The sequence below is a fragment of the Sapajus apella genome, unplaced genomic scaffold, assembly GCF_009761245.1.
Source record: "Sapajus apella isolate SASKATOON/1434 unplaced genomic scaffold, GSC_monkey_1.0 scaffold90, whole genome shotgun sequence".
Taxonomy (NCBI): domain Eukaryota; kingdom Metazoa; phylum Chordata; class Mammalia; order Primates; family Cebidae; genus Sapajus; species Sapajus apella.
Window position 1 is genome coordinate 3,392,399 of NW_022437030.1, and position 15,934 is coordinate 3,408,332.

The 15,934-nt window shown below is 42.2% G+C and overlaps 1 protein-coding gene and 1 pseudogene across 3 annotated transcripts in view; both read left to right on the forward strand.

Annotated features, from left to right (window-relative positions):
- TENT4B (terminal nucleotidyltransferase 4B) overlaps positions 1-15,934 on the forward strand; it is a 76,874-nt gene that overhangs the window by 42,473 nt on the left and 18,467 nt on the right. For all 3 annotated transcript variants that reach the window (XM_032255684.1, XM_032255683.1, XM_032255682.1), the window contains exons 2-4: positions 10,651-10,774; positions 13,622-13,668; positions 15,038-15,158. In XM_032255684.1, the coding sequence (XP_032111575.1) occupies positions 10,651-10,774; positions 13,622-13,668; positions 15,038-15,158 (292 nt within the window). The remainder of the gene's footprint in view (positions 1-10,650; positions 10,775-13,621; positions 13,669-15,037; positions 15,159-15,934) is intronic.
- On the forward strand, positions 525-15,876 carry LOC116534916 (annotated as a pseudogene).

The window sequence follows — 15,934 nt, forward strand, 5'->3', positions numbered from 1 at the left end:
GGTTGGTGTGGGGGCGCATGTCAGTAATCCCAGCTACTCAGGAGGTTGAGGCATGAGAGAATCTCTTGAACCTGGGAGATGGAGGTTGCAGTGAGCCAAGATGTACCACTGCACTCCAGCCAGACTGTCTCAAAAACAAAACAAAAAACAAGCAAACAAAACAACCAGCACTGGCTGTCTGAGGTGGCTCACACCTGTAATCCCAGCGCTTTGGGAGGCCAAGGCAGGTAGATCTCTTGCAGTCAGGAGTTCAAGACCAGCCTGGTGAACATGGAGAAACCCCATCTCTACCAAAAATACAAAAATTAGCCGGATGTGGCAGCATGCACTTGTTTTCCAGCTGTTCAGGAGGCTGAGGCATGAGGATCCATTGAATCCTGGAGGCAGAGGGTGGAGTGAGCCACTGTACTCCAGCCTTGGTAACAGAAGAAGACTCTGTCTATTAAAAGAAAAAAAAGGCTGGATGCAGTGATGCATGCCTGTAATTCCAGCACTTTGGGAGGCTAAGGTGCTCAGATTGCTTGAGCTCAGGAGTTTGGGACTACCCTGGACAACATGGTGAGACACCGTCTCTAATATAAAGAAAAAAATAAATACCAGCACTTAGCCAAAATATTTCAACAGTGTAGAAAAAGAAAGTTCTGAGACGTTCTTCGCCGAGAGTTGCTGCGGTTTCCTGCTTCAGCAGTGCTTGGACAGAACCCGGCGCTTGTCCCCTACCCCGGCCGGCCGTGCACAGCCAGCTCTCCGTCACCTCCACACCGCGTCCTCGGACCGCCCCAAGGTCCCCGCCGCCTCTCCAGTGCCGCGCAGCCACCGCCACCACTGCCCCTCCTTAGCAGCCGCCATGACGACCGCATCACCTTCACACGTGCGCCAGAACTATCACCAGGATTCAGAGGCCGCCATCAACCGCCAGATCAACCTGGAGCTCTACACCTCCTGTGTTTACCTGTCCATGTCTTATTACTTTGACCGCGGTGATGTGGCTTTGAAGAACTTTGCCAAGTACTTTCTTCACCAGTCCCATGAGGAGAGGGAACATGGCGAGAAACGGATGAAGCTGTAGAACCAAGGAGGTGGCCGCATCTTCCTTCAGGATATTAAGAAACCAGACCATGATGACTGGAAGAGCGGGCCGAAGGCATTGGAGTGTGCATTACCTTTGGAAAAAAATGTGAATCAGTCACTACTGAAACTGCACAAACTGGCCACTGACAAAAATGACCCCTATTTGTGTGACTTCATTGAGACACATTATCTGAATGAGCAGGTGAAATCCATCAAAGAATTGGGTGACCATGTGACCAACTTGTGCAAGATGGGAGCACCCCAGTCTGGCTTGGCAGAATATCTCTTTGACAAGCACACCCTGGGAGACAGTGATAATGAAAGCTAATTTCCCCATAGCCACCGGGTGACTTCCCTGGTCACCAAGGCAGTGCATGCATATTGGGGTTTCCTTTACCTTTTCTATAAGTTGTACCAAAGCAGCCACTTAAGTTCTTTGTACCATTCCTTCAAATAAAGAAATTTGGTACCAAAATAAAGAAAAAGAAAGTTGTGATATCTTTTCTCCAAATTAGTCTTGTTTCCAGTTTCATTATCCAGGTAGTCACTACTAATAGTTAAAACATTTTAAATATGCGTTGGGAGCTTGTCCTATTTAATATAAATTATTTATTGAGCAAGTAGTCACTGCTAGTATGTTTTGGATACTGGGATTTTCTTTTCTTTTTTTTTTTTTTTAAGATGGGGTTTCACCATGATGGCCAGGCTGGTGTTGAACTCTTGACCTCAGGTGATCCACCCACCTTGGCCTCCCAAAGTGCTAGGATTACAGGTGTGAGCCACCGTGCCCTGGGATTTTCATATGTAGGGGTCCTTGAATGTAAGGTGCCCCTTTGCTGATTCTGTGCTTCTTTTACCTGCACTGTAACATAGAGAAAGATGTTACAAATGGTTGTGTTTTTACAGAGCAGTATCTGTTCTTAAATACCAGCAGCCCTTCCACTAAAAGGAAACAACAAATAAATCCATGAATGAAGTTTTGGTATTGGGATTATGTAGGTTAAACACATCCATATTTCATTATTATAAGAATATAACAAACTTCTTATTGACATTTGGAAAGATTGCCTTATTTGTGTTTTGTTTTTTTCTTCACTCAGATATTTCAAGGTTTCCCATTTGGGGAATACATTTATTAATCAAGCTTTAGTTTCGACATATTTGATCTTAGAGAATATGTATTCATCAACCATTCTCTTTAGGCTTCCTGACTTTACCCAAATTTGGTTAGATCTACTCAAGAGGAGTTTGGGTAGTTGAGAAATTTTATTGGAAGGGGAAAGAATTTTTGACCTGAATTAGGTAAAGCAACTGGTGGATAATGATTTCTTTTCTTGTTCTCTCCTTATAATCAATTGAAAGTAGTGGTAAGGTTGGGTGGCAAAAGAAAGAGGCCTGAGGAGAGTCAGGTGGTTTTTATTATCTCTGTTCATAGCAGCGAAGTGGGAAGAGAAAATCAACTGAAAAACCATCCTTCTGAAACATTGGCCTAAAAAATTATAGTGCAGAAATTGAGTGCAACTGGCGATGGTATTTAAAAGGAATGCTCTAATTTCTAGGAAAGCAGGCACGAGTACCTCTTAAAAGAATTAAAAAATGAAAACTGTAATTTAGGACACATAGATGAGTATCCATTCCCTGCACTTTTACTCTCATGTCCTAACCGAGGAAGGGTTACCATAGCAAATATGGCATTCCTTAGCCGTGATTCACTGCTGAAAATGCCTGCAGTGTTCATAGAAGTAAGATATATGGGCTCTTTCTTTTTCCTTTTAAATCTGTATTTCTGTATTTAAATCTGTATATCCCCGGGCACGGTGGCTCACGCCTGTAATCCTAACACTTTGGGAGGCCGAGGTGGGTGGATCACCTGAGGTCAGGAGTTCAAAACCAGCCTGGCCATCATGGTGAAACCCCATCTTTAAAAAAAAAACAAAAGAAAGAAAGAAAAATCTGTATATCATCTGTATTTTCTCTCTCCCTTGTTTTTTTTAAATCTTGGGAGATAGTACAGATTATTTAGGGGAATGAATTTTCTTGTCCACAAATACAGGAGAGAGGGGGCGTTTTGACTTTCTGCTTCGGAACTGGAGATCTTCCTAATTAGGCATGGCTTTTTTTCAAGTGACCTTGTATTGTTATCAGTACTGTAGAAGGTTAGGCACATTGTACAGACTTTAAAATGTAAATCATTAGGCATTCCATTTGTAAACCTTGGCTTTTTAAAGAAAATTACATGTTGATTGTGAATATTTTATCACCTTATCTCTGTGCCCATGCAGACTTACTTCCTTTGGCTATATTTTGAGAGGTGGAATTGCCTTCTTTAGGGATAGTGGACATCTATAGTTCTTGGGTCAAATTGTCCTCCTTTGTGGTTTTGTCAGTTCTCAGCCACACTGTGTGAGCATCCATTTTGTTGGATCTTGGTTCAGAGCTCATTTTAAGGAACATCATGTCCCTTTTGAGACTATGTGGACATTGGGGTTGGTAGATGTCCTCCTGTGAACAGAAGGTCCCTCCCTAAGGAGGCGCTTCTCTGTGCTGAGTCCTGTGTATCTGGGCACACGGAGCCGAACGAAGCAGGCAGAGTTGAGTCTGAGTGGGGAGGCCTGTAGGCCTGACTGCTCTGCCACAGGTAGGCCTGGCCTGCCATCCTCTAGGAGCTCTTGGGAGGCTCTGAAGTCATTCTGCCTCTGGGGATTTTACAGAGAAGCTGATATTGAACTCTCCAAAGCTGAGTGAGAGGGTGATTCTTGAAGAGGCAAGGCATGCCCCAGTCCAGTTCTGTGGGACTATCTTAGAAGAGGGCTCGGAAGCTTTCAGAAGTGAGACTAGAAAGGTGGGCCATGTTACCATAAGGAGTGTGGAAGTGACACAGGTAGGCTAACGAAGGGGACCTCAGTAATCATGCAGCGATACCCTAGGGAGAAGCTCATGGCAGGGTGACCAGTTTGGAGGCTGCCACAGTATTCTGTGAGAGAAAAAAGGACTTGAAATCAAAACACTGTCAGGGAAGGTGGAGGGACAGGGTCTGATTTGGCAGTGTTTTGGGTTTTGGTTTAGGGTAGAAGGATATGGAAACCTCTTGGCTCCGTAGATGAAGACCAAAGTTTCCATTCAAGGAAACAGTAACTCAGGGAGGAAAACGCAAGGAGTAGGGATAGGTTTAAGAGAATGACAAGCAGTTGTATTTTGGACTTGTTTAGTTTGAGGCGACATCTTGGTAGAGATGTCTAGCTGGGAGCTGCAAGTACAGGAGGCTGGATGTGTGCATGAGTTTCTTGGTAAAGATCCATCTGCAGTCTCCTGAAGATGTCAATCATTGCACTGCCGTCACCTCAGGGCCTTGAGTCACTCACTCCTCTTGGTGCCGAGGCAGGTTTGAAAAAAATCAAACAGTACAAAATCTGCAAATTCAGACCTCTGTTCCACCCCAGAGGAAAGTCCTGCTTAGCAGTTTTTGTGTATTCTTCCAGAAATTTGCCTTGCAACATGTTTGAGTATATAAATCTCAGGGTGGGCCAGACACTAGCAGAAACTCAGCACACACACTGTGCTGGGCATGCAGAAACTTTGCCAAATGTACTGGTGTTTGCTGTCACTACATTCCTAGGTTTGGGGGTCTTCTGTGTTCCAAGGTGTCAATATTGCCCGAAGGCTAGCCACTGAGCTCCTTCCATAGCCAGCCCACATCACCCTCTTTCTAAGTGTGCCTGTAAGGTTAGATTACTAGAGTAATTTAAGTGCTTCTGCTTTGTGTTAGTTTTCTGTAATGAATTTTTTTGTTATGAAGTTCTTGTTTTAAAATATACATTGTTCATTAACATGTATGCATTTTTCTTAAAATAACCCCCCTAGTCCTTCTACAGATGTAATCACTGTTAACAGTATCTATCGTATATAGACTCTGTTCTATGTGAGTTGAGCAGAGGGCCAGTTAGTGAATGGAACACGTAACTCAGAACTGTATTTTTCACATGGGAAAATACAAAGGCGACAACAAATCTGGCCTATAATCTCATCAAGAAGACAATAATCGGTGTTTGAAAAGCAGACAAATACATGCTGATGTTTTTTTAAAAAATTATAGTAATACAGGAAGGAAGGTACAAAATAAAAAGTGAAAGTCTTCCTAACTCTCCTGCCTGTACCCTCCACTGGGCAAAAGTCCCTGTCCCTAAGGTAATCTCTTTAACAGTCCTCCTTCCAGAAAACTTGCATTGCAAATAGGAACATATTTTGTGTCTCTTCTGTGTGTGTGTTTACATGTCCTTTTTTTTTTTTTTTTTTTTTTTTTGTTGAGATGGAGTCTTGTTCTATCGCTCAGGCTGGAGTGCAGTGATGTGATCTCGGCTTGCTGCAACCTCTGCCTCCTGGGTTCAAGCGATTTTCATGCCTCAGCCTCCTGAATAGCTGGGATTATGGGCACCCACCACCATGCCCAGCTAATTTTTATATTTTCAGTAGGGACGGGTTTCACCATATTAGCCAGGCTGGCCTCAAACTCCTGACCACAAGTGATCCACCCGTCTCAGCCTCCTAAAGTGCTGGGATTACAGGCGTGAGCCACCACGTCTGCCCCTGCACGTCTTTCTAATGCATACAAAAGGGGTTCTGCCGAACACATTTTTTGTGCATTTTCTTTCAAAGTTAACATATCTGACATCCTTATCAGCTTATATAGCTTTACTTCATTCTTTTAAAAATGTTATTGGCTATAAAGAGAAAGTCAGTCAGGGGGTGCTTCTATGATTATTTAATTAAATCCTGTTGATGGACATTGATATCGTTTTTAAATTTTTTAGTATTCTAGTAATCCTGTGGCGAGCATCCTTATACAGATATCCTTGTTCCCTCATGAAAATATTTCTGGAGGATTAAAAGAAGGGAAATTTTTAAAATTATTTGCGTAAATGGTATCATTTATTAGTAGAACAACCTCTGGAGAGATTGTAGTAATTTATACTTACCCACATGTATATGAGTGCCTTTTTAATATATCCGTTTCAAAATTGGATATCATGGACCTTAAGATTTTTTTTTTTTTTTTTGGTGAGGGGATGTCCTGTTGTTGACAGTTTTTTTGGTGGAGGGATGTCCTGTTATTGACAGTTACTGAATAGAACTCTGTCAGTTCCTTCATGTAAGGATGAAGTTGGTAATTAAAGGGGTCTGACTTCAGTTATAGAACTGGAAAAAGTGGACCTTGATGTGGAGGTGGGTTCAGACATGCTGTTTCTGGGCAGGTACCTCTTGGGGAAGCAGTGTCACCCCTGAACAGAAGTGTGGATGAGCCACACAGGATGGTGCTAAGCAGAGGGGCTGTCTGTGGGTCAGAGTCTTGCTCTGTTGCCCAGTCTGGAGTTCAGTGGCATGATCTCGGCTCACTGCAACTTCCACCTCCCAGGTTCAAGTGATTCTCCTGCCTTAGCCCCCCGAGTGGATACAGGTGTGCGCCACCAGGCTCGGCTAATTTTTGTATTCTTAGTAGAGACGGGGTTTCACCATGTTGGTCAGGCTGGTCTCAAACTCCTGACCTGGTCGTGGTCTGCCCGCCTCGGCCTCCCAAAGTGCTGGGATTACAGGCGTGAGCCACTGCAGCCAGCTTATTTTTTGTATTTTTATAGAGATGGGGTTTCACCATGTCATCCAGGCTGGTCTAGAACTCCTGGACTCAAGCAGTCCACCCACTTCAGCCTCCCAAAGTGCTAGGGTTACATGGATGAGCCGCTGTGGCTGGGCCACTTTTCCTTTTAACATAAAAACACTGATATTCTTCACAGGGCACTGTAGTTTGGGTACATGTGAGTTCAGATCACAGAAGAGTTATATTCTGTAATTTTGTCATTCAGTGTAATTTATAATTTCATATGAGAAACTGTAACACTAGGCGTGTGTTGTTCAGCAGTACCTATTTATAAATCATATTAAATTTTGATCCAAACACCGGAGAAACTGAAGTTTTCTCTGTGTACTTGGATGCTTTCAGAGGCATAAAATTATATTAGCATGTGAATGCAAACCTACAAAATTCCTCAGGTGTCCACTGTGGCACTCAAATGAGAGCCAGACTTACAGTGCACACTCAACAAATGGATTTCCAGTCTGTCAGGGTATTTTAAGTACCTGGATATGTAAGGCACTGTGGCAGTAAAATTACTCAGTCCTGGGGATAGAGACCGTCAGAATTATTTTAAAATCTGTCCTTGAGGTTTATTTGCTCAGTGTTCCAAGGTACTTTTTATCTGGTTGATCTCTGAGTATTTCACACATAGCTAGTTACATATAGGTGAGATAGTGATGCTTGTGCCTGGTGTGGATGAGAAACTGAGATTGGGTTTCCTCTTCTGACTTTGCATGGGCTGTTTTGCTTTAATTATAGCCTTCCTCTTTTTCTGTATTCCTCTTTCCCCCCTTCTAGTGTGGCAAATATACATCAGTCAAAATACAGTAACCCGTGGAACCATTTTTCCTTAAGTAGGAGGGTGCCATGGGCTATTGATTGTTAAGAGTAGTTGTCAGAGCTTGTCTTCTAAGTCTGTAACAATTTCCCCCGAAATTATTGTGCTAGTTAGAACCCTAGAATCACAACACTGAAAGCGAATTTTAGAATCTTCTCCAATTTTTACCAAGTTCAGAAATCCCTTTTATTGGACCTTTGTTTGCCTCATGGTCATCTAGTTTCTGTATGCTGGTAGTGACCTTAGCCTACAAGGCAACCCAGTCCATCTTGGGCAGCTGTGATCATTGGAAAGTTCTGAATCATTCATCTGGAAGCTGTCTACAGTGGAATAGTACAGAATATATGCATTGTGCACAGTACAAAAGTACTTTAAGTAAGTCTTCCTTTTCATTGTTAGATGCAAGTGACCCAGGGCAAGGATCATGTTTGACGAGTCAGTTTCTTCCTAGTGCCTTGAACGTAGGCACTTGGTAATGTTTAGAGAATGAATCCTCTTTTTTTTTGAGATGGTGTCTGACTCCATTGCCCAGGTTGGAGTACAGTGGCATGATCTCAGCTCACTGCAGCCTCCACCTCCCACATTCAAGTGATTTTTGTGCTGCATGCTCCAGCATGCCCAGCTAATTTTTGTATTTTAGTAGAGATGGGGTTTCACCATGTTGGCCAGTCTGGTCTCAAACTCCTGGCCTCAGGTGATCTGCCTGCCTCAGCCTCCCAAAGTGCTGGGATTACAGGCGTGAGCCACTGTGCCCGGCCAGAGAATGAATTCTTTTTTTTTTTCCCCATTGTATAGGAAAGTCTTCTGCCAGAGAGAATGAATTCTTCTTAATCAGTTTCTTATGACTTCAGATTGGCTGGCAGTTGTGCTAAATATTTTTTGCCTTTATTTGAATTAGAAAATGCACAAGGGGGCCTTGAGAGTAGATGCAGTCACGTTTAGGAGGTTTTTTCCCCCCTGTTGGTTAAAATACAGTTTTTTTATTGATCTGTTTTAGAACTACAAATAAACTGTGATTACTCACAGTAGACTATGCAGTGAGATAAGAAGCAGTCCATTTGTTCTGTTGTTTATTCATGGCCCTCATCTTTGCCAGCCGACCTGTGCAGAAGAGCACAGCAAGCCCTAAGCTCCCTAACAGCTATTCCCGTTCAGCTGTTGTCTTCAAGAAGCAGAAGGGGATAGATAACCTTAGAGAACAAAATCAAACCTGGGAAAGTCAGAACAAAACAAAACTTCGAAACAGAAGTTTAAGGTCCCAAGGTACCCAGGGATATAGCAAGGAAAATGGCCCCACTGGGATATCTTCTGGATGAACCTACAGACCTTTCTGGAGTTTAAGATTCACTTTTTAGGACATGTTGCATAGTAAGCAGGCTGAACACTGTTGTAAATCATCCTCCACAAAAGGCCCAGGTTTTGAAACTAAAGGCCTGAAACAAGGCTCCTGCTCACCAGCTGGTGTGCTGTACCTGACACACTGAAGCCTGAGAGTGCCAGTCACCTGTCATAGGGAACACAGCTGCCCTCAGGTAGAAGCTGAGTCTAGAACTCAAGTTTTTTGACTCTTAGGCTAAAAGTAAAAAACCAGAAGAGGGAGGAACTATTGATTGCTTAATCAGCCCAATTTTCAGTTTCCAGGGTTTCTTGTAGCAAAAGTTATAGCCTTTGGGGATTGGGCTGTAGAAACTTTTTTTTTCCCTTCTCTAAAATGATTTTTGGTCTGCCAGTTTTTCCAGCTTCTGACTCTGGGCCCTGAAGGTGCCATGCAGTTGCAGGCATGCCCCTTCTTCAAGGCTCTGGGAAGCTGTGTCTGCCTTTCCTTCCCAGTGCTATGCCCCAGGCCAAACTCCCTCCCCCTCCTTGCCCTGAGGCTCTTTGCACCTGTTGCTCCAAGCCTCCTGGTCTGTCCCAGTTGGGAGAGACCCTGTGCTTACCTCTGTGGCTCAGGCTTATGGGTGGTCAGTGCTCCAGGGAAGATGAGCTGACCACTTCACTTTCCCTTCCCAGCCATAGCTCTTCACAGCCTCACCAACTTAGAAAGGAATGTGCTTTCTCTCTGTTCCCCATCTTGACCACATTCAAGTCATTGCTCAGCCCAATGAGTTTGTCCTTTCATCCAGACCAGTAGCTTTCTCTCAGTCCCTGAGGCTTCAGCCCTCGAAGGCATCTTTAGCCCCTACCACCATGTTAGTCAGGTGCTGCGCCTGGCCACAAGGTGTGGGTACGTGTGTGTGTTTTGTTTCTGGAGCCCACCCCTTTCCTGCCACCATCCTCTAGGTCATCCAGTCCTTCTATATACTCAGTGATTCATGGCTTTTCCCTGCATCCAGCCTGGTCTCTTCACTGGTGCATTGTTTGCACAGTTGTCAGTTTAATCTTTTAAAATGCTGCATTTTTAAAGTCAGTCTCTCCCTAGTCCTCTCAGAAGCATTTAAATAGCTCTGTTGCCACTGGGGGAAAGCTTGAACCTCTTAGCCAGTCATTTAGAGCCTGCCTTCTACTGGGGCCTGCCTTCCTCTTCAGATGCTTCTCCCACTCTGCCTGCCACAGCCCATGTAGCTGGCTGGTTGCCCTGTACCTCGCAGGCTCTGGAAGTCTTCAGCTCCTCCATGGAGCCTTTGTCTGCCAGCCATTCTTTTCAAGACTTTGCTGTTGTTCACTGGCTGATTTGTTCATTTGACACTTAATTCAATTCACTGAGCAAACATTGTGAAAGGTGTACTGTTTGCTACTGTGAGGAATGGATTCCTGAGAGGTAAGAGGGTCAGTCCCCACTGCCAGGAAGCTTGCCTGTGTCACCTGGGTTCAGTATCTTCTTGTGTCTACTAGATCAGAAGTGGAAAGGCAGAGGCCAGCCTGTATGCTTTTTTTCTGTTTTTTAATCACCAGTACCCCAGCAAGTGTTTTGCACAGGAAATTTCTTAAATTTAGTTATTTTGGCTTTTTTGATTGAATTCTGTACCTTCCCATTTTAGCTTATCTTGAGTTATAACATTAAAATTAAGGTAGTCATCAGCTGAATTATAAGACTTAATTATATAAGATTATTTAAGATAGTGATTTCTCATTAGAGTGACCCTGTTCATATTAACTTTTCTGCTTTTTTCTTCAGTCTGCATGAAGAAATCAGTGATTTTTATGAATACATGTCTCCAAGACCTGAGGAGGAGAAGATGCGGATGGAGGTGGTGAACAGGATTGAGAGTGTAATTAAGGAGCTCTGGCCCAGCGCTGACGTGAGTCCCTACCTGGGTAGCTGGTGCGTAGGGTGGTCCTTGTCCATGGGATGGAAGCCTGTCTGCTGGTATCTCATGCCAGTCCTCACATGCAAGTAGAAGTGCTCTATAGAGTTGTGGTCTAATTAAATTTTAAAGCAAACAATTTTCTGCAGTCTTTAAAGTTTGAAGCTTCCTAATTATTTTCATTGGTTTAGATAACTAATAACTTCTTTTTTTTTGTAGTGCCAGTAGCAACTAACTACTAAAGGCAAGCTATCTTTAGGCATTATTAGTGTAAAGAGAAGAAAGACGAATCAAACCTCATTGTTGTAGTAGTCTGTTATTGGATATGCTATATCAAAACCTCATTACTACTTAGTTCCAGCCTGCCAGGGTAAACATTATATAATTGTTTATGGCTGAATGAAATGTCACGTAAGAACTTTTGTTACTACAAGTTCATTTCCTTTGGCTACTGCAGGCATAACTCTTTTCTTATTTCTCTCCTGAAATTGCCATTTCTTCATCCCTCTCAGACCAGCTAATTGTGTTTTAGATAGCTTCCAGTCAGTGAACAAAATGATTGCTCAGGATTTCTTCTTGGCTTATTTGTTATTTTTGTTACTAGTAGTTAAGTCTTCTGTTTTTTTGTTTTCGAGATGGGGGTCTCACTCTGATGCTGAGGCTGGAGTGCAGTAGTGCGATCACGGCTCACTGCAGCCCTGATTTCCTGAGCTCAAGTGATCCACCTCAGCATCCTGAGTAGCTGGGACAACAGGTACATGCCACCACATCTAGCTAATTTTTGTATTTTTTGTAGACTCTGGGTCTCCCTGTATCGCCAATCTGGTCTCAAACTCCTGGGCTCAAGCATTCTGCCCACTTTGGCCTCCCAAAGTGTTAGGATTATAGTTCATGAGTCACCGCACTTGGCTTGTTACTGGTACCAAGTTAATCCTTCACTTTTTAGGAACATTTGAGGGCCTCTTCTACAATTTTGTGTATGCAAAGAATTACAAAAAGTAATATTAATAGAATCCATTACTTTGTGTTCTATAGCTTGTCTTTATTCACTCTCCTGGGAGGTGGTAGGAAAGCCAGGGAAGGTTTTTGTCCAGTTGGCAAAACAAATAAGTTTCACTGTATGTAAAACTTGTATGTATATGGCACTTGTATTTATATGACAGTATGTATATGACACTGTAGGTAAAGGGAAAAGGTGAGGATACTAATATTTTATGAGCAGTGACCATAATATTGCATTCTTTCTCTTATGTGATTCAAATCAGTTGTTTTCAGCTGGTGGTTATTTTGCTTTCAGGGGCATTTGGCAATAGCCGAGATATTTTTTATTGTCCTAACTAGGTACACACTGCTAGCACCTAGTGGGGAGAGGCCATGGATGCTGCCAGCCATTCTATGAACAGTACAGGCCCTTACAGCAAAGAATTATCTGCCCCCAAATGGCAATGTTGAGAAGCCCTGATCTAACTTAACCTTTATCTTTCTTAGGTGGACGCTATCTGTCTGTCGCGCTCGCGTGTGCACGCTGTCTCTCTCTTTCTCTCTCTCTCTCTCTCCAAATCTATGTATCTATCTTCTGCCAGGCAGCCATGATACATCTACCTTCAGATGAGGAACATGAGCTTGTGTTTAGGCTCCCAGGTTCATCTCGCCTCAAAGGTTGAATTGGTTTCACTGTTTATCCTTTTTTTTCTTTCCTCCGAAATGGAGTCTCACTCTGTCACCCAGGCTGGAGTGTAGTGGCACGATCTCGGCTCACTGCACCCTCTGCCTCCTGGGTTCAAGCGATTCTCATGTCTCAGCCTTCTAAGTAGCTGGGATTATAGGCACCAGTCACCACATCTGGCTAATTTTTGTATTTTTAGTAGAGGCGGGGTTTCACCATGTCGGCCAGGCTGGTCTTGAACTCCTGACCTCAGGTGATCCACCTGCCTTGGCCTCCCAAAGTGCTGGGATTACAGGCATGAGCCACAGCGTCCGGCCTATCCTTTTATTACGATTACCCGCATACACAGTCCTGCCTGAGTTCTACTCTTCTCCATGGGTTGAGGTAGAGTGCATCCCAGTTTTATGCCGCAGCATGATGTTATAATGATGGTGCCTGATGTTCTCTATGGAATTGACCTAGGGGCCCACACTTGCCCTATAGTTGAAGTAGTCTGACCCCAATTTAGTAATTTAGTATTGGAAGACTCCTGCTTAGAGAACAAGAAGTAAGGATTTTTGATTTCGTTTCTGGATAATGAGAGAAAGTTAGTGATCTGAACTACTTCTGAAAGTTTCCTGTGGTTGACTTTCTGTATCCACAGGTTCTGCATCTCCGTATTCAACCAACAGTGGATTGAAAATATTCACGGGGGAAAAAAGGCCTATAAAAATAACAATGCAACAATAAAAGCAATACAAATTGTTTTTAAAATACAGTATAACAACTGTTTCTATAGCATTTACATTGTACTAGGTATTATAAGTGATCTAGAGATGACGTATATAGGAGGATTTGCATAGGTTATATGCAGTTACTATGCCATTTTATAGCGGGGACTAGAGCATTTTCAGATTTTGGCATGGTGGGACTGAAACCAATCTCCTGATGATACTAAGGGACAACTGCATTTTGGTCCATGTGTTTCATATTTGAACTGGATACATTTAAATTATATTCAGAATGTCTGCTTGTGAAACAGAATCCACACTTCATGAAGCATGGGGTTAGAAAAAAAAAAATGCTCTTGTCATACCAAAACATACCAGTAGAGGATAGCAAAAACTGACATTTCTCCATGTCTTGGTCACTTTTTATCGGATAACTCAATATAATAACTTCTTTTTCTGTTTCAGGTCCAGATATTTGGAAGTTTTAAAACTGGCCTATATTTACCTACTAGGTTAGTACACTCATGAAGCTTTCAAAGGACTGTACCTTTTCCTAGAGTGTATTCATTTTGATTGTCAAATGTGTAAGGAACAAAACAAATTTACAAAACAAAAATGGATTTACTAGCATTTAATTTGATTTACCTTAAAGTAGAATATCACTTCACATCATCAAGATATAGATGGTACATAGAGATGGAAAAGGGAACATGTTGCAGTGGAATCAATTAGTTACTAATTTTAGAAATTGACTACCTGGCAGAGTATTGCTCGTCCCATAACTTAACCCGCCCACACAGATGTTAATGTAGTATCATGATAAAGTGTCTGATTATATATCCTCTACAGTGTCAGGTCCTGCTCTCTCGCTCACTGATTATCACACTCACTCTTGCTTTCAAATTAAGAACTCATTCTACTAGTTATGGTTCCAGCATCCTGATCCAGAAATTCAGGGTACAGATCTCTTCTCTGAGAAAGATCTTGGTCTTTTAAGGATTCTTGTTCAGTTTCAGTCTTCTCAGATAAGACCTCTTGACACACAGCCTTGTAGGCTCTTTTTTGGGAAATGGTAATGTTTCTCTGAAAGGTGAATACTTGCTCTCTAACAATTGAAATTGTTTGGACATTCCATCAAGGTTACTATTATTTTAAATTTTAATCTCTCCAGAATAAAGTCAGCATTATGTTTTTTGATTTGAGCTTGATTTGGTGTACTTTTACCCCAATTAAAGTGTGTTGAAGTGGACAGACCCTGGCAATTTCCATTCTTCCCATAGATGACCTTGGCCTACAAAAGTCATAAAATACTCAACTTCAAGTTCATATTTCTTGTTTAGGTTCTCAGCTTCAGTAAAACATGAAAAATCACTTTTTCTTTAAAAATTCACATAAACTTTATGAATAGGTAGTACATTCACATAGTTCACATTTGGAAAAGGCACAAAAATCAATATAGTGAAAAGTCTCAATCCCACCTCTGCCCCCTCCTTCTCCTTGGAACAACCAATTTTACCAATTTCTTACATATCCTTTCAGAGATATCTGTGCATATAAAAGGACATATGTGTGTGTTAACACAAATGGTAGCCTGCTGGATACCTGCTCTGCATCCAGCTTAAAGCACTTCATAATATTTCTGAGTCACAATTAAGCTCATCCAGATAGGAATGTCATTATGTTGAGTACCAGAATCCTTTAAGGAAAAAAGACATTAATTGCTTTCCCCTCTCCACAAAATCATTACCAACACATTTAGTCTTCATTGGACAGGATGGGAAATCAATTTTAATTGTACTAATGAAGTCTATAAGCATGAATGTCAGCTAAAACAAGTTTCCAGCTTCTTCAGACCCTCTTGTGTATGTATTCTGTGTTCAGTGACATTGACCTAGTGGTGTTTGGGAAGTGGGAGAACCTACCCCTCTGGACTCTGGAAGAAGCTCTCCGGAAACACAAAGTCGCAGATGAGGATTCAGTGAAAGTTTTAGACAAAGCGACTGTAAGTTCTGCAGCCTTTTGTATTAAAATCCTTAGTTATTTATCTATGAAACTTGAATTAAAATTAAAGTTTGGTGAGCACAGTTAGATTGCAAGTGAATTATTCTTTCATTTTGTTAGTGTCATGGTGTTTGCACATAAAAAGTTTTCTGGTTGTCCAGCCTGGAGTGCAACCACACAATCTCAGCTCACTGCAACCTGTACCTCCTGGGCTCACGTAATCCTTCTACCTCATCCTCTTGAGGAGTGGGACTACAGACAGAACCTGCCATGCCCAGTTAATTTTTTTGTATTTTTTATGGAGGCAGGGTTTTACTGTGTTGCCCAGACTGGTCTCAAATGCTTTGGGCTCAAGCGATCCACCTGCCTCAGCCTCCCAAAGTGTTGAGATTAACAGGCATGAGCCACCACACCCAGCCTGCATTTCTTTTTAACAGTAGCAAAATGCCCAATTTTATCATACACAATACTCAGATTTTTATAGATGTTTGTTTTATTCAGTTTTGTTTTTTTTGTTTTTAAGAGACACACAGTGTCACTATATTGTCCTGGCTGGTCTTGAACTCCTGGACTCAAGTGATCCTCCCACCTCAGCTTCATGTGTAGCTGCAGGCACACCCTACCATGCCCTACTTATTTTTTTAAAAAATTATTGTAGAGATAGGGTCTCCCTGTGTTGCCCAAGTTGGAACATTTTAAAAAAAAGAACCCCTAATATGTTGTGTAAATAATCCTATCTGTTTTTAAGAATAATTTTCATATCTTACCTTGTCAGTT